This window comes from Lasiodiplodia theobromae (assembly GCF_012971845.1).
Source record: "Lasiodiplodia theobromae strain AM2As chromosome Unknown scaffold_5, whole genome shotgun sequence".
Classification (NCBI taxonomy): Eukaryota; Fungi; Ascomycota; class Dothideomycetes; order Botryosphaeriales; family Botryosphaeriaceae; genus Lasiodiplodia; species Lasiodiplodia theobromae.
In genome coordinates, this window is record NW_023336541.1 from 942767 (window position 1) to 966855 (window position 24089).

At 54.2% G+C, this 24089-nt stretch overlaps 8 protein-coding genes across 8 annotated transcripts; 5 read left to right on the forward strand and 3 right to left on the reverse strand.

Moving 5' to 3' along the window:
- Positions 1–456: 456 nt before the first annotated feature.
- Positions 457–2265, forward strand: LTHEOB_2136 (Glycoside hydrolase family 20; the record flags this gene model as incomplete). Its single annotated transcript, XM_035510915.1, has 3 exons — positions 457–597; positions 647–1795; positions 1852–2265. The coding sequence occupies 3 exons, from the start codon at positions 457–459 to the stop codon at positions 2263–2265; spliced, it is 1704 nt and encodes a 567-aa protein (XP_035365076.1).
- Positions 2266–2598: 333 nt separating this feature from the next.
- Positions 2599–4310, forward strand: LTHEOB_2137 (Cytochrome P450; the record flags this gene model as incomplete). The annotated part of the gene is made up of 4 exons (XM_035510916.1): positions 2599–3216; positions 3294–3355; positions 3403–3778; positions 3843–4310. 4 exons carry the CDS (start codon positions 2599–2601, stop codon positions 4308–4310), a joined length of 1524 nt encoding a protein of 507 aa, XP_035365077.1.
- Positions 4311–9657: 5347 nt separating this feature from the next.
- Positions 9658–12394, reverse strand: LTHEOB_2138 (Urea active transporter; the record flags this gene model as incomplete). The annotated part of the gene is made up of 10 exons (XM_035510917.1): positions 9658–9939; positions 10046–10560; positions 10641–11130; positions 11202–11252; positions 11317–11503; positions 11561–11644; positions 11702–11801; positions 11853–12039; positions 12099–12220; positions 12280–12394. The coding sequence occupies 10 exons, from the start codon at positions 12392–12394 to the stop codon at positions 9658–9660; spliced, it is 2133 nt and encodes a 710-aa protein (XP_035365078.1).
- Positions 12395–13687: 1293 nt separating this feature from the next.
- Positions 13688–14671, forward strand: LTHEOB_2139 (Hydrolase; the record flags this gene model as incomplete). Its single annotated transcript, XM_035510918.1, has 1 exon — positions 13688–14671. The coding sequence occupies one exon, from the start codon at positions 13688–13690 to the stop codon at positions 14669–14671; it is 984 nt and encodes a 327-aa protein (XP_035365079.1).
- A 539-nt stretch (positions 14672–15210) lies between these two features.
- Positions 15211–16579, reverse strand: LTHEOB_2140 (Mitochondrial protein; the record flags this gene model as incomplete). The annotated part of the gene is made up of 5 exons (XM_035510920.1): positions 15211–15492; positions 15548–15758; positions 15810–15928; positions 15979–16340; positions 16402–16579. The coding sequence occupies 5 exons, from the start codon at positions 16577–16579 to the stop codon at positions 15211–15213; spliced, it is 1152 nt and encodes a 383-aa protein (XP_035365080.1).
- A 247-nt stretch (positions 16580–16826) lies between these two features.
- LTHEOB_2141 (ABC transporter protein) lies at positions 16827–19265 on the forward strand (the record flags this gene model as incomplete). The annotated part of the gene is made up of 6 exons (XM_035510921.1): positions 16827–17219; positions 17269–17328; positions 17383–17497; positions 17547–17815; positions 17865–18041; positions 18087–19265. The coding sequence occupies 6 exons, from the start codon at positions 16827–16829 to the stop codon at positions 19263–19265; spliced, it is 2193 nt and encodes a 730-aa protein (XP_035365081.1).
- A 414-nt stretch (positions 19266–19679) lies between these two features.
- LTHEOB_2142 (Short-chain dehydrogenase reductase sdr protein) lies at positions 19680–20687 on the reverse strand (the record flags this gene model as incomplete). The annotated part of the gene is made up of 2 exons (XM_035510922.1): positions 19680–20244; positions 20344–20687. The coding sequence occupies 2 exons, from the start codon at positions 20685–20687 to the stop codon at positions 19680–19682; spliced, it is 909 nt and encodes a 302-aa protein (XP_035365082.1).
- Positions 20688–22666: 1979 nt separating this feature from the next.
- Positions 22667–23461, forward strand: LTHEOB_2143 (Hydrolase; the record flags this gene model as incomplete). Its single annotated transcript, XM_035510923.1, has 1 exon — positions 22667–23461. One exon carries the CDS (start codon positions 22667–22669, stop codon positions 23459–23461), a length of 795 nt encoding a protein of 264 aa, XP_035365083.1.
- Between the last annotated feature and the right edge of the window lie 628 nt (positions 23462–24089).

Consider the following 24089-nt stretch of genomic DNA (forward strand, 5'->3'; position numbering starts at 1 on the left):
TCTCAGTACAGGGCGTCTTGGCAGCCATGTTTCGACGCCAGCGTTTGATCCGCAAACCTTACCCGCACATGGCGCTCCTGCGCGAGTCGACGGCGTCGAACGAGATGGCGATCTCCTGGAGGCGAGTCATTTGGGGGCGATGCGGCCAGCCAGCCCATCAAGGAGCGCAAACGGAATGCCACAGGCGGGTGCAGGGATGGAAGAGATTGAAGGCTGGCGCCTGTCAGCACCGGGCCCTAGCCGCAGCGTTGCATCGCCCAGCCTGACCGTGTAGGTATATTGGCTTTCCAGGGTTTCCCAGCCGCTCGCTTCTTAAGCTCATGCAGTGACACCGCCCGGTGACACGTCCCCATCCATCTCGGCGCGCGCGCGTTTATATACTTCCCGCACCCGTTCGCGAACGAGAGCCTCGCGCCCCTTGCACCATCTCTCCCCTGATCTTCTTTGCGCCGCACCATGAAGCCGCTCGCCCTGCTCGCCGCCGGCGCGCCCTTCGCCGCCGCGCTGTGGCCCATTCCTTCGCAGTACAGCGCCGGCAACACCACGCTGTGGATCAGCAGTGACGTCAAGGTCACTTACGACGCCCCCAGCAATCAGGTACCTGAGGCTCCCGCTTCCCTGCACGGCTGCGGCTGACATTCCCCAGACGGCGTCGTACAACTCGTCTACCCCGCAACAGCTCGTGCAGAATGCCATCCAGCGCACCCACAAGACCATCTTCGATCAGTCGTTCGTGCCGTGGAAGTTCCACCCGCGCATGACCGACTTCGAGCCGTCCACGGCCGACAAGCAGTTCATCTCGTCCATCTCCCTAAAGCAGACGCAGGCCGACCCGCCCAATGCCAATGCCCCGCTCGACGACTCGGTCGACGAGTCGTACTCGCTCAGCGTCCCCGAGTCGGGCGAGGTCGTCATCTCGGCGGCCTCGTCCATTGGCCTGCTGCACGGCCTGACGACCTTCTCGCAGCTGTTTTTCAAGCACTCCGAAGGCGGTTCGTACACCAGCCTGGTCCCCGTCGAGATCGAGGATGCGCCCAAGTTCGCCCACCGCGGCCTCAACATGGATGTCTCGCGTAACTACTTTGCTGTTGACGACATCAAGCGCATGCTGGACGCCATGTCCTTTGCCAAGATGAACCGCTTCCACCTGCACATCACCGACTCGCAGTCCTGGCCGCTCGTGGTTCCTTCGATCCCCGAGCTCTCGGCCAAGGGCGCCTACGCCTCCAACCTTGTCTACACGCCTGAGGATCTCAAGGACATCCAAAACTATGCCAACCTGCTCGGCATTGAGCCCATCCTGGAGATCGACATGCCGGGCCACACGGCCACCATCGCCTTCACGGACCCGGATCTCATCGCGGCGTTCAACGTCCAGCCCGACTGGTCCACGTACTGCGCTGAGCCGCCGTGTGGCACCCTCAAGCTCAACTCGACCAAGGTCTACGACTTCCTCGAAAAGCTGCTCGACGACGTGCTGCCGCGCGTCGAGCCGTACTCGTCCTACTTCCACAGCGGAGGCGACGAGGTCAACATCCAGTCGTACCTGCTGGACGACACGGTCCGGTCCAATGACACGGCGATCCTCCAGCCGCTGATGCAGAAGTTCGTCGACCGCAACCACGACCAGATCCGCGCCAATGGTCTCAGGCCGATTGTGTGGGAGGAGATGCTCCTCCAGTGGAACCTCACGCTCGGCAAGGACGTCCTGGTCCAGACGTGGCAGTCGGATGAGGCTGTCGCGCAGACGGTCGCCAGTGGCCACAAGGCTCTCGCGGGCAACTACAACTACTGGGTAAGTGCTACATCGTAGACGCGGGGCTCGGCAATCGATTGACATTATTGTTTTAGTATCTCGACTGCGGCAAGGGCCAATGGCTGGACTTCAGCCCCGAGACGGCCGCGGGATTCTTCCCTTTCGCGGACTACTGCTCTCCGCGCAAGAGCTGGAGGCTGATGTACGCGTACGACCCGCTGAGCGGCGTCCCGGCCAACCAGACGCACCTTGTGGTGGGCGGCGAGTGCCACATCTGGGCGGAGCAGACGGACCCAGTGGTCATCGACAGCATGGTTTGGCCGCGTGCAGCTGCCGCCGCAGAGGTGCTGTGGAGCGGAGCCAAGGACGAGCAGGGCCAGAACAGAAGCCAAATTACGGCGAGCCCGCGGTTGAGCGACTTCCGCGAGCGGCTAGTGGCGCGCGGCGTGCAGGCTGAGCCGATCCAGATGCCGTTCTGCACCCAGAACGGAACGCAGTGTGCGCTCTAAAATGCAGGACTGGATTGCATATAAGTGGATAGTAGAAGCACAGTTTGGAAATTCAAATAGCATGTTATGTAACAGTACGCATTTACTTTTTTGTGGCTGTTTTACCCCGCAACGGCTGGTTCCTGTGGCTTTCCCGCGTGGCGTGGGGTATCGATCGATCGACGCGCCTCTCGTCTTCCACGGACTCAGACGCACAACTTACCTCCGGCCGAGGAGTCGAGCAACCAATACATACTTCCCGCACACCACACGAATGCTCACGCCCGTCATGCGCTCCCGTCGCTTCACATCGCCGCTCCCTTGCGTCCTGCCCGCCGCCGACCACCCGTCATCATGCTCGAGGAGCTGCTCGACCACACGTCGCCCGTCGCCCTTGCCGTCCTCGCCGTCCTGCTCTATCTGGTGCGCGCGCTCGCCAGCCGCGTCAATGCCGCCTCCAGACTCCGCGCCCTAGGTGGCTGTGCCCCCGTCCGCACCACCTACCTTCCCTTGGGTCTGGATCTCGTATACACGGCCGTGAAAGCGACCCTCGGGAACGCTAGCTACGACTTCTGGCTCGATCTCTTCCGCACCGCCGGCAACCCGACCAACCCCTACACCGTCGAAGCCGCCGTGGGCGGCGTGCGTACCATCTTCACCGCCGACCCGGACAACATCAAGGCCATCCTGGCCACGCAGTTCGCCGACTACGGCAAGGGCGAGCGCTTCAACCAAGAGTGGCACGATTTCCTGGGCGACAGCATCTTCACCACTGACGGCCCAAAGTGGCACAATGCGCGCCAGCTGATCCGGCCTCAATTCGTCAGGGATCGTCTCAGCGACATCCATGTCTTTGAGAGACACATCAACATTCTGCTGGACCATCTCGGCGGCAATGGCGAGACTGTCGATGTCATGGACCTGTTCTTCAGGCATGCGCCCCGATTTCCTGTCAGACCGCTCATTCTGACGGTGACAATAGATATACACTGGACGCAGCCACCGATTTCTTGCTTGGCTGCAGCGTAGAAAGTTTGGACAACCCACAGGCAAAATTCGCCCAGGCGTTTGCCGACGTCCAACACGTGCAGGGATTGATTGCTAAGAGCGGGTATGCCGAATCCCCCGTAAATCGGGCTGCTCGTCTGACCTTGGCAGGCCCGTGAATTGGCTGCTGCCGCGTAAGCAGTTCCGTAAGGACATCCAGACCATGAACGAGTTCATCGAGCCCTTCATCGATCGAGCTTTGAGCCTCTCCCCGGAAGAGCTGGAAAAGAGGACCAAGAACGACGAGGGCTACACCTTTTTGCACGCGCTCGCCTCTTACACGAGGGATCGCGCCACTCTCCGTGATCAACTCGCAGCCGTCCTCTTGGCCGGCAGAGACACCACCGCCTGCACCCTGTCCTGGCTCTTCTACGAGCTTTCCAACCACCCAAAGGTCGTGCAGAAACTGAGGGAAGAGATTCTCAGAGTGGTGGGCGACGAGGCCATGCCTACCTACGAGCATCTGAAGTCCATGAAGTACCTCCAGGTAAGCGACCAATCAGCAGCGACAATGCAGCCCCCCCGCGCGCGCGCTGACACATACCTCAAAGCACACCATCAACGAGACCCTCCGCCTCTACCCCGTCGTCCCCTTCAACATCCGCTTCGCCCTCCGCGACACGACCCTGCCCCGCGGCGGCGGTCCCGACGGCAACTCGCCCATTGGCGTCCTCCGCGACACGCCCGTCGCCTACTCCACCCTCACCATGCAGCGCCGGCCCGACGTCTACCCCCCCGTGTCCGAGTCCTTTCCGCCTGTTCTCTCATTCGCGCCGGAGCGGTGGGACTCGTGGACCCCCCGTGCGTGGACGTATATTCCGTTTAATGGCGGGCCAAGAATCTGCATCGGCCAGCAGTTCGCCCTGACGGAGATGGCGTATACGATTGTTAGATTGTTGCAGCGCTTTGAGAGGGTGGAGAACCGGACGGATGGACACCCGGGGCTTAAGACGGATATTGTGTTGCAGCCGGCGAGGGAGACGTGCGTGGCGTTTTGGAAGGCGGCGCCGCGAGCGTAAGTAGGTGGACGCAGTGCTTTGCCGGCCGAGTTGGTGGGTCCATTGGGTGCATGTTGGTGGAGAGTGAGTGGTGGGGTGTGCCCGAGAGCGTGACAGTGGAAATCTTTGTAGATCAGCTGGAGATGAGCAGCGACTCCGCCATTATGAGAGTCTGATCGAGGCTGTAGCTGACAACTTATAATACAAGTGATCATCAAACATGCAAGAGCACACTACCAGTCATCAGTCAACCAACCGGCGACTGCCTGTAATTGCAGCAGTCGTACCCACTATTTTGCATGCCGTTTGGACGGCTGGCCCAGTGATAAGTCGCCTTACAGTTAAGGTTAAATGGTTTTTAGTAACCGCTTATTTTATTGTATAAGAGCTAAGTGCATTACTAAGGCTAGCTATACACCTAAATAGACCGCTAAGGTAATGTTCTCCCGACCGCTCACGCACGGTATCTCCGCACCACAGATCCACTCCCCCACTTCTCCATTGGCCGAGCAATTCAACACGTAGTGCGGAGGACATACGGTAGCCAATAAAGTAGAGAAAATCTAAAAGACGGTTCCACTCCCGCGCGTAGAGCCGGGCGGAAGTTCACCCGGTCGACGGTATAAGAATCGATTTTGCTCATCAGTTCACCTCATCGCGGGGACCTAAAACCAAGACAACCCCAACACGGTCATGTCTTACCACGAGCATGGCCGGTGCAGCGAAAAAAATTGCGAATTCCAGCCTTCAGTCTTTCGCGACTGGGAAGAGAAGGAAAAAGCGGACGAATTTCTCTTTGGTGATTGCTCCAAATGCGATCAACTCAAGACCGACGACAACGAACTTTGCGCTAGGTGTCAACACCTACGAATTGGGCACTTGTTTACTTGCGGCCTTCAGAAAATCTCTCTGGAAGATAAAAAAAGGGATCTTGTGGTCAAGTTTCGATTGGCTCGGGGATTTACACGAAGAGAGTGCGCTTTCTGTCAAATCATCATTCACTCGTATGAAATGCGCTATCTTGGCCAGACTGAAGTGATTCAAAAACTAGAAAGGGAATTAGAAACGGATGATATCCGTATCGGTTTCATTCTTAGACCCCGGACAGAGCGGGACATAGAAGCAGGGCGGTGGAACAACTTTACGATCGAATTCTCCAGCAATGACGATGGCCGGTACAACACATTCGGTAATGGCGATGTTTCGTTCCTTGAACGAGAGCCTGACCCTTCTATGGGAGCATCAGCGCTGGAGATGAGCACAGCAGGGAGCACCATATCGTGGAAAAGGATCCAAAAATGGTTGGAAAAGGGGGACCCAGAAGAGCACAATGACGAGCTCCATCAACATCATGGAGTTTCGCGTATGCATCTCCCTGCAGGTTTCATGGTCATTGATATCAAAAGGGGTTGCATTACCGAAGCCCCAGATGATTGCAAGTACGCGGCGCTCAGTTATGTGTGGGGGGAGCTAGAGCATCCCAATCGGCTTGAGCTTACCAGCGCAAACCGCCAACATCTCCAGGAGCCCGGAAGTCTGAGTGGGGAGCTTTTACCGGCAACGATAGATGATGCACTAGCTGTATGCGCAAAACTCGGCATTCGCTACCTTTGGGTTGATCGACTTTGTATCATACAAGATGGGTCTTCCCACAAGATGTCCCAGATTACTGCCATGGGATCGATATATTCTAGAGCATACGTTACCATTTGTGCTGTTGCGGGCACCAACGCCAATCATGGTCTCCTTGGACTGGATACCAGGCCGCGAACTATCTTTCCAGGTGGAATGCAAATCTCAGGGCTTGTTCTGGCGCCTTGCATCTTTACTACCTCTGCACATCGTGGCGAAATGTGGTGGGAACGGGGCTGGACGTACCAGGAATATTTATTATCACCACGGAAACTCCTCTTTGCAGAGACTCACGTTGAAATGGAATGCGGTCCCGACTCTGAATGTGAAGGACCTCACATACCATGGTCTAAGAGCGGCGCCGAAGAGTTGAGAACACGATCCAGGTTCTCAGCATACAAGGGCATCGTGTACAACTACAATAGGCGCAATTTTTCGCACGCAACGGATGTCTACAACGCTTTCTTTGGAATTTTCGAGCACACATACGGAACATTGGATGAACTACTATACGGCCTTCCGAGAACACATTTCGAAAATGCTTTGCTCTGGCGCACGTTTCGCATTGGAGATGGATGCTCACCACGTGTGAGTGACAACGAAACCAAGATACCGAGCTGGACCTGGGCACGTGCCTGCGGAAGAACCGATTATCGGCTTCTGCACTACTGCAGCCCTGTAGCGCTCTTGATGCGACGTGACAAACGTTCGCTCTCCCGCGTGTCGAATGCAGTCACCTGGGAACGGAACAGAAAATTAAATAAGCATGATTATCCGTTCAAAGATGACAACCATGCACCATCTGTATACGCATTTGCAGCGTTTTCGCTCGTCTGGGAGGAACGACGAGAGCACACAAAATTTGTGTTTCCGCAGTCGCTTCAGAAGATGGAATCGGTACTCAAGGAAAAGTGGCCACAATACCACGACTATCTCAAAGACCTTGAGAGTGCCACAATTCGTCGAACTTCCTCTAGCAAAGCTGTCGACCGCCGAGGGCTGGTATCGCGTCTCGCTGAGCCCGAAAGGCTTTCCATAACGACGTCAGTGGCCGAAGTGGGGCTAATTCCAGATGAACATAACAAAGAGTTTGGCTGCTTTTACATTAACGACAAAAACGATTCCATCGTAGGCCAAGCCTACTTTGACTTGGACGCTGGTCAGGCACAAGACAGAATATCGAATCAATGTATTGCATTGTCAGTAGGAAAACCAGGCAATGACATGATTGGACGCATGATGTATCGATACAAGCAGCTGGGGTTGATGGATGCGGCTATCTACCCAGGAAAAAAGTAAGCTTAAATTGCCTTGAAGAGATATGTAGCTAGCTAACGAATCGTTAAGGGATCGTTGGGGAGTTGATCGGGGAGATATACCAAGAAGACTTGGAGGCTCGGACGTTACAGTGCATGATCCTGATGGGCGACCGCTTCTGCCACCCCCGGTTATCAACATTATGATGATCAAATGGGATGCGGGCGTGGCATATCGGATAGGCATCGGATGGGTGTTTCTTACCAAATGGTCGATGCTGAATCCTACTTTTGCGACGGTTATTCTTGGTTGAAGGAGCGTATGGTATATAAACGATTTGGCTCCCAGCGTGAGTAGTTTCATATATGTTCGAATTTTGAGTATGACTTGGAGAAAAATCCCTTTGGTAACCATTCTGGTTTCTGCATTCCTTTAAAGAACATCCATGTAATAAAAGAAAATGCATATACAAGCTGTATGTGTCTTTCTAATCTTAAGAAAGTGCTTAGAGAAAAGAGGAAAGGGAATAAAGACGACAACTCGACCAGATTACCGGAACCACACTCATTACATAGTTTCGAAAACGTAAAAAGATCGCCGTGAATCTTACCATCAGCCCGCAGGAATACTCTTCTCTACTGATTCGTCTTGTTTTGTTTGCCTTGCGAAAGGAAGCAGAAGGAATAGAAGTTTGAAGCCTTAGTGAGCTATCATATTGATGCGCGATATGTCAGCCCGGAAAGAAGGATGGCGCAACTTGTATCACAAGGCTGAGGCTTTGTCGACGCCCGGTTTCTATGGTGAACTATCATTGTATCCAATCATTCTCACGGGAATAAGTAGAAAACGTCACAATTCTTCATCTAGAGTCATCTTCTGGGTTTCTGTTCCTCAGTCCCCACCAAGGCTGACCACACATTAGCAAATGAAGATGAAAGCCCCGCACCCCGCTTCTTGATCCCCGCATCACACCCGTCATGCGCCAGAAATTGAAGGTCATTTACTATGGAGAAAGGTTCTATATGTGGTTTTATGGGGGGTGGGGGTGGGCAGATAGGTCAACATATAAGGTGGTGTGTTCGGAGGATTTTCGAGTTCAAGTATTACCACCACCATCCAACCTCACTCCTCAAGTCAAACATCTACCACGACCTACCGCACAGGTACTAGTCTGCTTCCGAACAGCTTTTTCAGTGACAGCCATTTCTGACCCCAGCAGAAGTAACAGAAATCCACCATCGCACCATGGCCTCACTATACCCCTTCGGCGATGACTTGATGCTCGCCTCTCCTAGTCCGCCAGCCTACCCTGAACAGTTGAACATAGACGGTGAAGAAGGAGAACAATCACTTGTCGGGGCCCCATCGGATGGAAGTGGCCACTGCAATCTGTGCGGTTGCTCGGGCTTCGTGGAGCAGGAAGGCGATAGTTATCATTGTGCTGTTCCTACCTGCAGGCATTCCGCTCCGCAGCACGCTTGAGAAGCATGCAACTTGTTACCCCATGCCGCCTTCCTCACAGAGATACACCATCTTGTAGTGATTGTGGACGTGGAGGAGGGTGTTTTTATGGTATTGGATGCTGGTGGGTTAGTAACAATGGAATTTATCAGGCCATTTCTCCACGTTTCTCAGCCTTGTGAATCGTGATCCGCAGCCTCGATCCCCGACCGCGCCGCCGCCACCGCCGCCGATGCGGACGAGCAGCCGGTCGCACCAGGCGTGCCCGAGGTCCCGGACGCCGCAGCCGCAACCGGGGGGAAATACATAACTTATCATACCGGATATCAAACTCCCCACCCTCACCATCGCTGCCGGCCGGACTGCTCTTGCACGTTCGTCCGACCATCGTCCCCGACCAGCCGCACGTCGGGCCGGCAGCGTACGAGACGCGGGCGACCGAGAAGGCGAGGAGCGCGCTGTGTACTGCACGGTGCGGATGGGGGGCGAGATGACGGTGACGTTGTAGCGCGAGAGGGCGGCAGCGTTTTGGCTCAGAGTGAAGCCGGCTCAGCCGGAGCCGACGGTGGCGAGAGGATTGTTTTTGGGTGGGCATGGTGGGGTGCGGGGGATGTGGTTATGATGGGAGGAAGGTGAAGGTGGTGGGGGAGTTGTGTCATGTAGAGATCATGGTGGTGACGCCTGACAGAGATAGTTTATCGGGTTGGCGATAACCGTTGGCAAGGTGTTTTATTACTAACAGGTTCGAAGACATCATTGCGATCGGAGGCCCAGAGGTCAAGCTTTCGGTAGTGGATCACCGGTACCGCATCTCAAGCATCTCATTGGTTGCTGTTCAATGCTTAGCCTTCCGAATCCGGTCCGCGTTGGTTTCCATGGCTGCCACCTTCTTCCGCTTGCCGTCCACCAAGCTCCCGATAACCGATGATCTTGTTGTTGACCCCTGGCCTGCGGGGAAGTACCATTGCGCCGTTATGTCGTCTTGCTTGCAAATGATACCCTGCAACTCCGTTGTTGATTACTTTCCTATCGTCTCAGCCTTCGCGATGACGTCAAACGAACTCTCGTTCTTGGACTCTCCCGGCGTTGTCGTCTTCGATCCGTCCGAGCCATTGCCTTCACCATCGCTGGCGGATGTCGAGTTGTCAGCGTTACCCTGGTGTGACTTCCCAGAACCGGATCGAAGACCCCTCCACACTGCTAGAATCTGGTCGCGGCCATCAACTAGCGGGTAAAATCCCGCAACCAGCAGCGTCCCCCACAGCCAAATGATGGCGATGACGAGCCACGCCGCGAAGAACTGTCAGATGCTATTGTCAGCTCATCCGAAACCAGGGGCCTTTCCTCCTGCACCAACTCCTCCCCACCTCACGGCAACACCAGAAAAGAAAGAAGAAACCACTCACCTTCTCCCCAAACACATACCTCGCCGCATACATAGGCAACGGCCACAGCACCCAATGCCCCAAAAATGTCGCCGCCGCCCACCCCGCCGCAATCCTCCCCCACCTCTTCAACCTCTTCCTCGCCTCCTCCACATCCTCGCCTCCCCCTTCTCCCTCCACCCCCCTCTCCACCGCCCTCTCCAACCCCGCATCCCGCCCACTAACCTCCACCTCAAACGCCAACTTCTCCCGCCTGAACTCGCTCCACTCCCACCCCTGCCCGCCCGTCAGTGCGGTGATGGCGAGCGAGTACGGTAGCGGCGCAACCGTCGCCGCAACTGTGCCGTACATGCACGGCAGCGTCGCGCCGGTAGACGCTATGGACACTTCGCCGTAGAAAGCGTGAGCCGTGCCGAGCCACACGGCTATGCCGGTCGCCATGCCGAGGGTGGGTGCCAGGATGGCGGCGGCGCGTGATTGCTGGCGCCAGAGGATGGTGAGGGCGGTGGGGAAGATGCCGGGGCAGGTTATTACGCCTGGAGGAGGGTTAGCGTTTTGGGGAGGAGGGGCGGGGGTTGAGGATGGAAGGGGGGAGAAGGCGGTGGCCACCACTCACCGAGCATATACAGCGTCCACCCCAAATCGATCCCAACATAATGCAACATCGTACTAAACGCCGCCGCGAACACCGCGAACCCCACAACCCCATAATGCGACCACCGAATCACATCCGCATCGCCCGCCCCGCGGTTCACGTACGTCCGGTACACGTCGAACGCGAGGATACTGCTCACGGCGATCACCTGCGCCGACAGCGTCGACGTCACGGCCATGAAGGTGATCAGCAGTATGCACGCTGCGCCGCCCTTTCCCGCGACGAGGATGAAGGCGTACGGCAAAACTAGCCCGTTCGACACTTCAACAGAAGTCATGCGCCGAGGGTAGGTGGGGAAGATGGCGGACGACTCCAGGCCGAGGACGAGCGAGGAGGCGAGCGTGCCGACGGCCCAGGGGATGGCGAAGTAGGCGATGCCGCCGATTACGTAGCCCGGGACGACGGCCGAGGGGGAGGCGGCGAAGGCCTTGATGAAGAAGCTGGTGTCCATCTGCGGGGGGCGTGTGTGTGTTAGCTGATGGGGGTTGAGGGGGAGGGGGAGGGGGAAAGAGGTGGACTGACGATGACGAGGCCGAAGTTGGCGCAGATGTGGATGATGCCGAAGAGGATGCCCTGGGTTTTCTGTGCGTGAGCTGCATGCTTGGCTAGGGAATCATGTGTCGGAAGGGGTTCTTACGCCTTTGGACGTCATGGTCAAGTACGAGCCATCGTGGTTTCCTGAGACCGGATGGCGGAAGCCGGCTTGCTGGAAAATTTCGAAGAGATTGGAGAGAGAGCCTATCTCCTCGACTGTGAAGGCCTTGACGGTGAAGAAGCAGAGAATGATGAGGATGGTGAAGGTGTGGAGGTAATCAGTCAGGAAGCTGGACAATTCGATCAGCATCTGCTTGAAGAAACTCCAAGGATCTTAGGGGAAGTACGTTGCTTTGATGCCACCGACGAAGGTGTAGAGCGCGACACCGACCGGAAGAAGGAAGGTTGCCGCGATGACATGCATTCCGGTCCTGGGATACGTCAGCCATCGTTCCGGTGTAGCATCGCCAGAATACAGGACCGCTTACATGGCCGTGATGACAGCAGAAGCACCCAGCAGCATGTTTGCGCAAGCAAACAGGTTGTTCAACAGGCAAAGTACCATGTAAACGATGTGGGCGATGTTTCCTGTAAAGGTTAGTGAGATGTCTTCTGCTCTCCTCGCTTACCGAGCCTCACCATAACGAATCCTGACAATCTCGAGCAGGGTGTGTGCTTCTGGAATCTTTCTTTTGCAAGAAATACCCAGGAGTGCGAAGAACACAATCATAGGGCTGCACCCTGCCGCAAACCAGAAGGGGCCGGAGACGCCGTACTGGTACCCGACCAATGAAGATCCGAGCATGGCGGTACTCCATAACCAGGACTGCAGCATAATCAGCAATTCAAATCTGTAGAACTGAATGTTTTGCCGTCTCAACTTACGGAGATGACAGCTGATGAGGTAAGGCCTCGAGTTACAGAACGATTGGCTGTCATGAATACTTCCGTCTTTTCGTTATCCTCACCGACAGTCTTCTTCAAGATCTTGGTTACAAAAACCATTCCTTCGAAATGATTAGATGCTGTTACGCCTTGTAATTGGAGAACTGTGGTTTTGACTTACCAAAAGCGATGACCAGCCCAACCGCTACCACAACAACGTACCCCACAGCCTGCGAAAGCGGCGGCGCAAGAGCTTCACCACTTGAGCCATCTCGGGCCAAAATCTCCACAGCCATCTCGGATACCTGATGTGCAATGCGTGCGTTGTTGAGGGGAGCTGAATTTCTTTCTCAATGAGCATCCAACGTTCTGGCCCTTTTTAAGTATCTCTCCATGCGTTGATCCCGCAATCCCAGCCGTCCGAACAAGCGATCAAGCTTCAACTCAATGCACAGCGCAAAATTCTCCATGGCCCAATCAGCGGAGCCGGATCGGCAGGCGTGCATCATGGAGCAGTTTTCTTATCGCATCGAGCAGCTAGTCAATGGCAGAGTTTTGGGCGAGAGAGCCTATGAGGTGGGGGTTGGATGTTTGGGTGGGCGGATGACGTGATGCGTGGTGTTGATGAGGTGCACCGCACCATCATGGCTGCCGATACGCCCGTTCGCACCCCCGCGTCGCATGGCGTCTTTTAGTATACCGATGGCGAGGTCCATGGTGATCGCCGTTCGTCCACTGGTGAAAAAAAGTAAATGCAGGGCCGGTTGAATGGTCGAATTACCGCTTTTCTTTTTTTGTTATTCGTCTGCGTGCTTATCTGGCACGTGAAAGAGACACGGAGCTTAAAACCACGTGCACCAGGACTTGCAAGTTATATCGTAGGACTGTCAACAGTGTCAGCCAACGTAGGGATCTTTAGCAGAGTCAATGAAGAGAAATGGAAGTCTAGCAGGGAGCATTTACCGGGACGGGATACCTATTTGGGTTTAGTCTCACATCTGTGTACGTAGTCTGATCGTGGTCAAACCGCTGACGGTCAATTCTGTATAGTTTCAATAAGCCTTGTTCAGCGCGTCAGAGAGCCTCAGTATTAGTATTAGAGCATGCTGCCGTCGAATGCGGCCACAAATCTCGTTGGAAAGAGCCTGCCTTCCCGCCCCACACTTCATTTTGTAAATTTGGATGGAGAATATCAACAGGCGTTGTGTACGACTCCATGAGAGGGGTATGGCGAGGGTTAAAGCTTCGAGAACCTGGATACGCTGGCGTTGCCTGTAGATCATAGTGGTATAGGGGTGTTGCTGATTATGGTGTCATGCTTTTGACTGAGTAGTTTCGTAGTTGAGTCTGAAAACGCCTTGGACCCTGAGACCCGAGAATAGACTCGACTTTTGCCCAGGCGAGAGTATTATACCCCGAATTTTGTCTGAGGCATTGCCAGGGAAAAATTCCTCTTTTGACTGCTGCGGAAAGTATATTTAACTTGGCCGCCGTTTGGTATTAGCCACACTGCTGTCGTATCATCAACTCATCCTCGAACTACACAAAGAGACATTTCTCCAATCTCCACTCCAATTCCACTAGAAAAAATGACGTATACTCACGAAAGTGGTCGTCTTGCCAAGCGGACTCGTTCGTCCATGGATAATACGACATCCCCACACGAAAGCGGTCTTCCCATGAAAAGAGCTCGCTTGTCCCACGAGGCTTCTGATGTCAGCATGACTCTGAGCGGTGGAATGAAGAGTATGATGGTATCCCCGCAACAAACCTACCAGCAGGACTCAAATAAAGCGTTTCCCTTCTGGGAGCTCCCAAGCGAAATCCGCAACCATATCTACGATCTCCTTGTCGTAGAAGACTCGGAGCTTCACTTCAAACAGGGGACCCAATGTTGGACATATGCCACAAAGCCTGCACCAAAACAGGCCACCATCGAGGCATTCCCTACCACCCCGACCACGGTCGTCAAACACCACCTCGAGAAGCAAAAACCGGAAATACTGGACACGAGCGTCTTGTACGTGAATTCGCGCATGTACAACGAAGCGGCATCCACGCTCTGGGCACAAAACGTATTCTGCTTCCAAACCGCAACACTGCTCCCGGACTTTTTGGTAAGGCTGTCGCCAAGAGCAAGGGCCTGGATCCGGAACATCGAGATCGTCGACTGGTTTAGACCCGGGTTGTGGGGGGAGGCTACCATTTCGGTTGCGTTTCGCGCCCTTAGCACCTGCCCCAACCTGAAGCGCGTTGAGCTCGTCAGGACGCTCGCCTTTGACCTATCAAAACCCCCGGCCGAGCACGCTCGCTGGTTGCTGAGTCTACCGGGTTGTCGTATGTGGTTGCAGCAGATCGGCGAAATGAGGAATGATCCGAAAGCGGGCGCTGAAATCCTCGGCTTTGGTGACAATCTGTCGCGGTTTCATACTAATCATGGACTGATGGCGGAGTTTGTCGACAAAAAGATCGAGACCACTGTTTGGGATTCTCGCTATAGAAAAGAAAGTGCACGGGAATTCAAGAAAGTCCTGGGAGATTTGCTTGTGTCGTCAAATTTAGGTGCATCTTGAAGGTACAAGAGTGATAGAATGGGAGTGGTGGTTGTTGCTGGTAGTATTCCTTCCTGTATCCCTTCTTGATGTGAGTAGTTGAAATATATCTCTTTCAAAATATAGCCCCCTCTCGCAGCCGATGGCTAGCGCGAAGAATAGCAGGGCTCCCCAGCTCTACCTTAAAAAAAATAACATATGTGGGTAGCTGAAGCTATCGTCCGGACGTGTATGTAGAATTAAAAATTCGACATTTTCGTCCGTCCGGACAATAGCTTCAACTACCCATGACACGAGCAAAAAACGAATCCACACTAGCCATCGGCTGCAAGAGGGGACTGTAAAATTGTACATCTACCAGGCATTGTCATCAAATGCCTACATAGGGTTGTATCTCAGGTGGGACGGAGCTGGGAATACCTACTGCAACGCACTCTTTAAAATAACCATCCCTACACGAAACTTGTCCTCGATTTTTTCTTCAAACGGTTCAATGGTCTTATCTCCCACAGATGTTATACACAATAAGCTGTTTCCTCTCTCCAACGCCATGCTTGCATTTATGCACTCTTGCTCTCCGATTGTTCACCAATCTTAAACTTTCCATCCGAGCCCGCCTGCGCGTATGTCAACTTCTCCTTCGGTGCCTCCGCCTCTTCAGCAGTCGTAGTAGTCGACCCGTGGCCGCTTTCTTTCCGCAAATCCAAATTGACAGCCTCCTGCACGGCTCCTGCGGGGACATCTGCGATCTCGTTCACGTCACGTGTCGTAAGGGAATCGGTCAAACGGCCGGCTCGTGATTGGATGAGAATGGTGGAGGGACCGCGGAATTGGAGGAACAACTGTACAGACAGTGTTAGGCATGTATTGTTAGCTGTAGAAAAGTGTATGACATACCCTATCACCCCATATCGTTCTCCTTGTCCAAGTGCGGAGTGTGAAGAGGAATTGGGCCAAAGTCTTGAACGCCTGCGTTTTCCTCATATCCTCGAAGAATTTCGTGTTCGGGAAGAGTCCGGTCAAACTGGGGACCTGGAATCGGAGGGAAGTCGACTTGAAACGGTAGGGAAGCGGCGGGTTCGTAGTCATGGTGTATGCAAGGACATTGCTTGACCCTGTTAGAAGAGCAATCGGACAACAGAATGATGCCTTAACATACCTCGGGTGCACGACGTATTCCTCGCCAGCCTTGAGGTGAACCTGATAGATCTGACCCTTGCCGACCAGAGCCAACAGACCTCTGCCGGTGACGTGAGAGTTACCCCAGTGCGCCAAGCTCTTTATTAATTAGCATCTCTTCCCCGAATTAACACCCCGGCGCAACCTACCATCTTCGTGTTCACGCGCGGCCTCACAGAAAGCGCGTGACCGGTCCATGCCAACAAAGCCTGCCTCTGCGCAACTAGCCAATCCAGGCGGCCATCCAGATGTACGACAGCGAAACTTGTGACGGGCGACTTGGAGGAGATCAAAGCGGTAATCGGGCTCGTCGCGGAGAATTTCTGGTAGAGGAACGGAATGCCCAGCGGCGCGCGGCGGAAGGGCTCGAGGATGGACAGGCTAGAGACGGCATTCTCGACCTTGCCGTTGACGGCGACGAGGGTGCCGCGGCGGGTGTACAGGTTTTGCGAAGCCGACAGCGACACGGACAATAGCGAGTAGGGCGAGCCAATGACCTCGAAGCGGGCGTCTGCGGCACCAATTAACACGTGATCCGAGCCATTGAGTGGGCGGGCAGGGGCGCGCGGTACCCGGAGTGGAGCTGGCTGCGGCGGAGGAGACGTCCTGGTCGAAACTGGGCGTTGACGACGACGGCGCCTCGCTGATGTGGATGGCGCGGCGGCGGACCAGCGGGGTCGTGACGCGCGAGCGGCACGAGCGGCAGACGGCGCGGGAGCCCCAGCTGGAGCTCGCGGAAAGGGCGCGCATGGTTTTATCGGGCGGGTCGGGGGAGCGTGGGCGGGAATATGCGATGATGTCGCGCGAGCTTTGATGCCGACGGGCTTGTGCTCGCCAAGCAAACTGACGCCTGTGCGGCCCGCCGTTGCGTGCTGCACCTTGATGTTTGGCCCCGCGCCTTTAAACCGCGCAACTCCTCCTCCTCCTCCCGCCTCACTTCCCCGTCAATTGCGCACCCCCAGGCATGGCGCATCGGCGCCATTGAGAGCCACCACCGATGCTAACTCGACAGCTCCTGCGGAGCGCCTGCTCTGCCCCGCGCTGCCATTCCTTCCACGCGTCGCACACGAGCGCCCCGCAGCGCTGCCCTCCGACACTTCCCCGTCGCTCTCTCTCGCCCCTCTCGCCGTATGTGCGCGTCTTCGCAACTGCTCCGCGCCATCGCAAAGATGATCCCAGAATACAAACACTCGAAGCCAATGGCGCGAAGAAGGTTGAAGGCGCGCAAACGGTTCTGAAGCCCGAGGTGGTACAGAAGGCAGCGCCGGCGGTGCCGGGTTCAGGCGTCAAGAATGACCCGCTGCTGGCAGAAAAGACGGTGTCGAACAAGGAGCAACGCAAGGCAGACTGGGCCATCATGAAGGAGATGTCGCGCTACTTGTGGCCGAAGGTAGGCTGGCAGACGCCGGGTGCTTGGCGGCGCGTTAACATGGACCAAGGACAATCTCGGAACCAGGCTGCGGGTCGGCCTCTCGGTAGCTCTGCTCGTCGGTGCAAAGGTGATATACTGTCTCTTCCTGCCCCTCATTTCTTTGCTCATAGGATATTCTCAGGTCTTGAACGTGCAAGTTCCTTTCTATTTCAAGAGCATTGTAGACGCCATGAATATTGATTTCGCGGCCCTTGGGGGCACCGCCACCACCGTTGCTGGGTCTATGATCATTGCGTGTAAGCATATTGTCCTGCCCGGCAATGCGCATGCTAAAGCCCTCCCTAGACGGCGTGACCCGTATGGGTGCCACTCTTTTCCAAGAACTCCGTAACGCCGTCTTCGCCAGTGTTGCCCAGAAAGCCATCCGCCGAGTCGCTTGCAGTGTCTATGAGCACCTTTTGAAGCTTGACCTGAACTTTCACCTTTCTCGCCAAACTGGAGGCTTGACTAGAGCCATTGACCGCGGTACCAAGGGCATCAGCTTCCTTCTTACCTCTATGGTCTTCCACATCCTCCCCACGGCTCTCGAGATCTCTATGGTTTGCGGTATCCTCGTACGTCGTATAAGCATCCCTATATCGACAAACTTCTAATGCAGGTCAGACCTATCAATATGGTGCCAAATTTGCGGCCATCACCGCCGCCACCATGGTTGCATACACCGCGTTCACCATTACCACCACCTCCTGGAGAACAAAGTTCCGGAAGCAGGCCAATGCTGCTGACAACAGGGCTGCTACCGTCGCTGTTGACTCGCTGATCAACTACGAGGCTGTGAAGGTAGTGTAGTTGCTCACCCCTGCATCCCCTCTCTAACGTTCGCAGTACTTCAACAATGAGAAATTCGAGGTCAAGCGCTACGACAAGGCCCTCCAGTCCTACGAACAAGCCTCCATCAAGGTCGCCACCTCGCTCGCCTTCCTCAACTCTGGTCAGAACATCATCTTCTCCTCGGCGCTGACGGCCATGATGTACCTGGCAGCCAATGGCGTAGCGACGGGCAACCTCACAGTCGGCGACCTGGTCATGGTCAACCAGCTCGTCTTCCAGCTCTCGGTGCCTCTCAACTTCCTCGGCTCCGTCTACCGCGAGCTGCGCCAGTCGCTGCTCGACATGGAAACGCTCTTCAACCTGCAGAAGGTCAACGTCGCAGTCAAGGACGCGCCCAACGCGAAGCCCCTCGCCCTCTCCCCCTCCGGCGCCGGCGCCACCATCCGCTTCGAGAACGTCACCTTCGGCTACCGCCCCGACCGCCCCATCCTGAAGGACCTGAACCTGACCATCCCGGCCGGCAAGAAGGTTTCGATCGTCGGCCCCTCCGGCTGCGGCAAGTCGACCATCCTGCGCCTGCTCTTCCGCTCCTACGACGTGCAAGAAGGCCGCATCACCATCGACGGCCAGGACGTGCGCGACGTTCAGATCGACTCGCTCCGCCGCGCCGTCGGCGTCGTGCCTCAGGACACCCCGCTCTTCAACGCCTCCATCATGCACAACATCCGCTACGGCAACGTCGACGCGTCGGACGACGATGTCCGCGCTGCTGCTCGCCGCGCGAAGCTCGACGAGGTCATCGCGAAGTTCCCCGACGGCTACGAGACGACCGTCGGCGAGCGCGGAATGATGATTTCGGGCGGCGAGAAACAGCGCCTCGCCGTCAGCAGGCTGATCCTGAAGGACCCGCCGCTGCTGTTCTTCGACGAGGCGACGAGTGCGCTCGACACGCATACCGAGCAGGCCTTGCTGCAAAATATCAATAGCGTCATCAGGGAGAAGAAGCGGACCAGCGTGTTCGTCGCGCACCGCCTCAGGACGATTTATGATAGCGATTTGATCATCGTGCTCAAGGATGGAAAAGTCGTCGAGCAGGGGACGCATGATAAGTTGGTGGATACGGGCGGGTTGTACAGCGAGTTGTGGAGCGCGCAGGAGACGCTGTTCGTGGACGGTACGGAGCAGGCGGAGAAGAAGGAGGATGGGAAGGAGAAGGAGAAGGAGAGGAAGTGAAGGAGGCATGAGGTTTGGGCTCATAGTGGGTGCTCAAAGATTCGGGTCATCGGGAGTAATCTTGTGGGCATTTAAGCTCGTTACGTAGGTAGCTGAAGCTATCATCCGGACGTAGATGTAGAATTATTAAATATACATCTACGTCCGGATGATAGCTTCAGCTACTTACGTAAGTCGAGTGCTGTTGCTCTCGAAGATAATTGCGGAGGATCATTTCTTTTGGGCACCTACGTGGGCTTGTTTTGATGCTCAACTCAGTCACGGAGGTAAAGAAATGGAAAAATGCTAGGTAAAGACCTTGATTTGTGCTGTCAACTAGCTTGCAAGCTACTATCATCTTCGATAAAGTAAAAGAGAGCGCGGGTGCTCTAGCTACCCGTCTGTAGGCACCTTCATCCCTATAGCCCATTAACGTCAAACACTGTCGTGGAAGATTAGATCCCTCTCAGGTCTAATAGGATCAAGTTCAGACAACATCTGCCGTGTGAGCCGACCATCCATGCACTGCACCAAATGCTCACGCAGCATCGAAGTTCTGAGACCACTCTTGTCCACGTGCTTTGCATATCCCGGAAAGCTCCACTGGTCATCCCTGGCTTTGAATTCATCGTAAGACAAATCGACGATCTTGACGTCAATCAGCTCTACAGCCCGTGAGATGCTACTCTTCTCCTTGCTGAGAGCATGTAGCCAAAAGTGCATGAAACTGTAAAGGCGCATTGCAGTCCTCCTCGAAGTCCAGTATTGATTTTGAATCCTCTCAATGGAAAATTCCAAGTGAAAGTTCTTCAAGTTGGCTGCTCCATTGAGAGCCGTGAGTGCGGGAAGTAGGAAAGCACGTCCCTCTGTGCCTTGATCGTATGGAGGGAACCCGTGGAAGTATGGTGGTGAGCTGGCCCAGTACGAGAAGGTCAACTCCTGTAACCATCCCTTGGGGGTTGAGGAATGAGAGCTGAGGAAGACGAAGAGGGCCTTTGGACTATGGATGCAGAAATGATTGCTGTAAAGAATTGCTCCGGCTTCAACGTATGTAGCTTTGTTGAGGAGGAGGAGATTCGGTGTGAGGCCAGTCTTTCACCCATCTGAGTATATTTTCTGCCTGAGCTTATGCTCTCCGTTGATGAGCGAGTCGAAAGTGCAGAGAGCGATTGGGAAATCCGTTTTGAGGCTCAGGTTGTAGATCTCGTTGCGAATCTCGGCCGGGAGATCGGCGAAACGGAAGATGTTGCGTTTGTTCCTCTGGATATGCTTGCTCATGTGGGCGTCTGTGGAATTGGCTTCTGTTGCGCCGCCATTGTTGCTGTGGTGGTTCCCGTTGGTGGCGGCGGGCGCTGTGGTCTGGAGATGCTCGGCATCGGTTGCCGCGTCGGGGGGACGAGGCCGCAAGTTGTACCGCTTCGTGAGCTCTCTGGCACCTGTCATTGTCGTGACTTTGTGGGGCGCAGATGGTGAGTGTTGGCAAGGTAGAAGAAGAGGAAAGCAAACGGGTGGCCTTCAAAAGCTCCGTTTGTGACGCTAGTCCCAAAATGGAATTTGCCGCCAGGAAGGATGTCATTCATTGGTTCAGCGGAAGGCCTACAAACCCGTGAAACATCGGAGATATTCTATGTTATTCTCCTCTATTCTCTGTGGTGTTTTGTAGCAGTAAGAAACTGGCGATGTAAAAACTTCTCCAGGGTACCTGCTTTCTAGTTTCTACTTTATCATAAAATCTTACTAAACACCCCGGCTCCTCACATGTAGTGGATCTCCATTGCCATGACAAGGGGGCCAGGCTTGTAAGTGCCAACATCAATCTCCACCCACTCCTGAAATCGGATTCGCGTCGTTTTCCTGGTTGGCACTTTGCTCATTTTCGCTCATTTCAAACACAGATTCTCCACCAATTCCTTGCGCAGCTCGCAAGTTGCCCAATCATTGTCGTAGACGTCCCCAGAGGACCCACTACCGACAAATATCTCAAGATCGATCAGTTCCACAGCCTCTTCCTGGCTTCCCTTTTGTCTAGTACGCGCTTCTAGCCATAAGTGGGACAATGAGAACAGCCTTATCGCGAATGAATAGAAACTCTAGTCGCGAGTGTAGCCGAAAATGAGGTGGATGTGGAGGTGGAGCTGTTTAAGATTTGGCGCTTCAATCAATGTTGTAAAAGCGGGCAGTAGGATACCGAATCTAGGTGCGTGGTCGCAATATGCACACAGCCCATCGTCTGAGCTACTCCAGGACTCGTCGGGGTCCCGAAGCTTGAACGTCAGCTCCTGAACCCAAGACTTCGCTGTTGCTGACATATTGGCGAAGAAGATGAAGAGGCAGTTAGACTCCTCAAAGTGAAACTTGTTTGCGTAGAGAATTGGGCCGCCTTCGGTATAGATCGCCTTATTAACCCGGAGAAGATTTGGAATAAGAAGAACAGGATTGGCACCTGGGTAATCGTGCGACTGGCGAACTCCATGCCTTTCTATTTTGTCGTACCATAGAGTGAGGTAGATCGTAGCGTCCGCTGCCAAGCATAGGTGGTATATCCTATTCCTCAGTTCGCCTGGTAGATCCCCAAATCGGAAGATGTTGCGATTTTGGCGTATCACGCGCTGTCTGTTGTCTACATGCGCCGGGATGGCTGTGATCGGATTGTGGGTGTTATCTTGTTGGTTGTCGTTGGCGGAGGCGTGCACTGTATGGAAATTTCCATCATTGCCTCTCGCGCAAGAGATGCATGGCTGCTTGGAGCGTTTACTGCTCATAGGTGTGGAGTCGAGGAAGATGGCGTTGGAGACTGGAAGAAGCTTTGTGAGGCGATATGTGAGAAAGAAAGGTAGATAGGCTTACACCTAGGTGAAGAAGAAGGAGAATTAAAAGAAGGAGAAGGAGAAGAAGTGAAGGGATTATAAAGTTCGAGCTTGTTTGCTTGATAAAACTAGATAAAGCAGGTGTCAAACATCATTATCTGCTCGTAGGTCATATTTGTGTGTGCGCGCCGCGTGAGGCACCACATACGTTCATCGCGTGTAAGATGCTTGCTACGGGCAGCAGGAGGAGGCGAAGGCGAAGGAGTTTCCTTCATGGTGGCTGACGAAAATCCTGTGTGATTAGTTGTGTGCTTAGGTAGACTGATTACCGGAGAAAACAGTTAGTAAATTTGCGTGTGGTTCCCAGGTCCCTAGCACCGCGCTAACAAAACTTATGCCTCCGACCATCCTCGTGAACGCAGTTTCTCGCCGCCTGTGCCATGGATGGCATTTTAGACCTAGCGGCGGCGCAAGTCCAAAAAGCGCCACTGTCGTCCCAAGGTTGGGAAATTCCATTTTGGACTAGCATCACCGATGGGCTTTTAAAGACCACCACACATTCATTTTCTTCTACCTTACCAACACTGATTCTCTACACCCCACAGCGCCACGGCGATGACAGACAGACCCACGAAGCGATACAACCTGCGGCCTCGCGTCTCCACCGAAGTTGGCATCGCGCGCGATGGTCCTAGTGGCCTTCAACCCTTCCGCTTCGCAGATCTACCTGCCGAGATTCGCAATGAGATCTATAATCTCACCCTGACAACGGACGAGCAGGTGCACCTTACTATACGTCAGAGGAAAAGAAAGCTTGTGGTTGTTCTCGATGAGGACTATCCACTTGGCCTCAACCCGAAATTACTACTTGTTAATAAGGCGATCTATGTCGAAGGCCGCCCTATCTTGTACGCAAACAAGTTCTACTTAACTGATCCGGACACGCTTTTTACCTTCCTTAGCAGCCTTTCCGCAAAGTCTAAATCATGGATTCGGGATATAACATTCGACTTTGAGAATCCTCCATTTTGGAACGCGCGCAAAGATGAGGAGTTCGAGTACCTCCATTATCTTCGGCCCGCTTTTACAGCTCTGATTGGAACGACAAATATGAAGCACCTCCACCTGCACTTTGACGCGAAATCGTATGAGCGGTATACGGGAGAGGAGGCTGACTTATGTACGGAGGAGGAGGCTGACTCGGATATGGAGTACAAGGAGGATTTTCCTTCGAAATTCTATGAGGATGCTTACCTCTGGCTGGAGGAACTGGTTAGGCAGAAAGGCAGCAAGGAAGAGGCTGTGAAAATGATTGACATTTCACTACGCCTGGAAGATGGTCACATTATAGGCATAGACTCTCGCAGCACTTCGATACTCCACGAGCGGCTGATGCAGTACCTTTCCTAGGCGTATCATCGACAAGAATCAGTTTTCATAGTAGGCTTCCACAAATTTGACTCCCCAATTCCGGGAATTCGTTTCCCCAAATCCAGATCTTGACTCCCCCTTATAATATTACTTATAAGTAGTGACCTGAATGTATTTTCGCGCCGCTGTTAGCTTACTTATACTTACGCTATTAGAAGTAATACGTTGGTGGTAAGTAGACTTTTGAGTCCACGATTAAAAGAAACATATATAGGTAGTTGAAGCTATCGTCCGGATGTAAATGTATAATTATTATTGCTACATTTGCATCCGGACGATAGCTTCAACTACCCATGGTATGAGACAAAAACAAATTCACGCTAGCCGTTGGCCGCAATACCCCATTTAGTGTCGAAGGAACAGCCAAGAGACACGGTAAATGTTTTTAGCAATAGCAATAACAATTGATTAGCTAAACGGCTTGGATGCATGCAGCGGCAGGTCCAGCGGGCGATCGTTGCTGGCCGTGCTGCGACTGGGAGCACCGAAGTGGATGGCCGGTCAGAGCCCGATTGTACGGTGTAGATCGCATCCCTTCGGTCGGGAAGTTGTATCGTGATATTGTCGAGCCAAAAATACTCTTTCCACGGAGCTGTTTCCCCGTCCA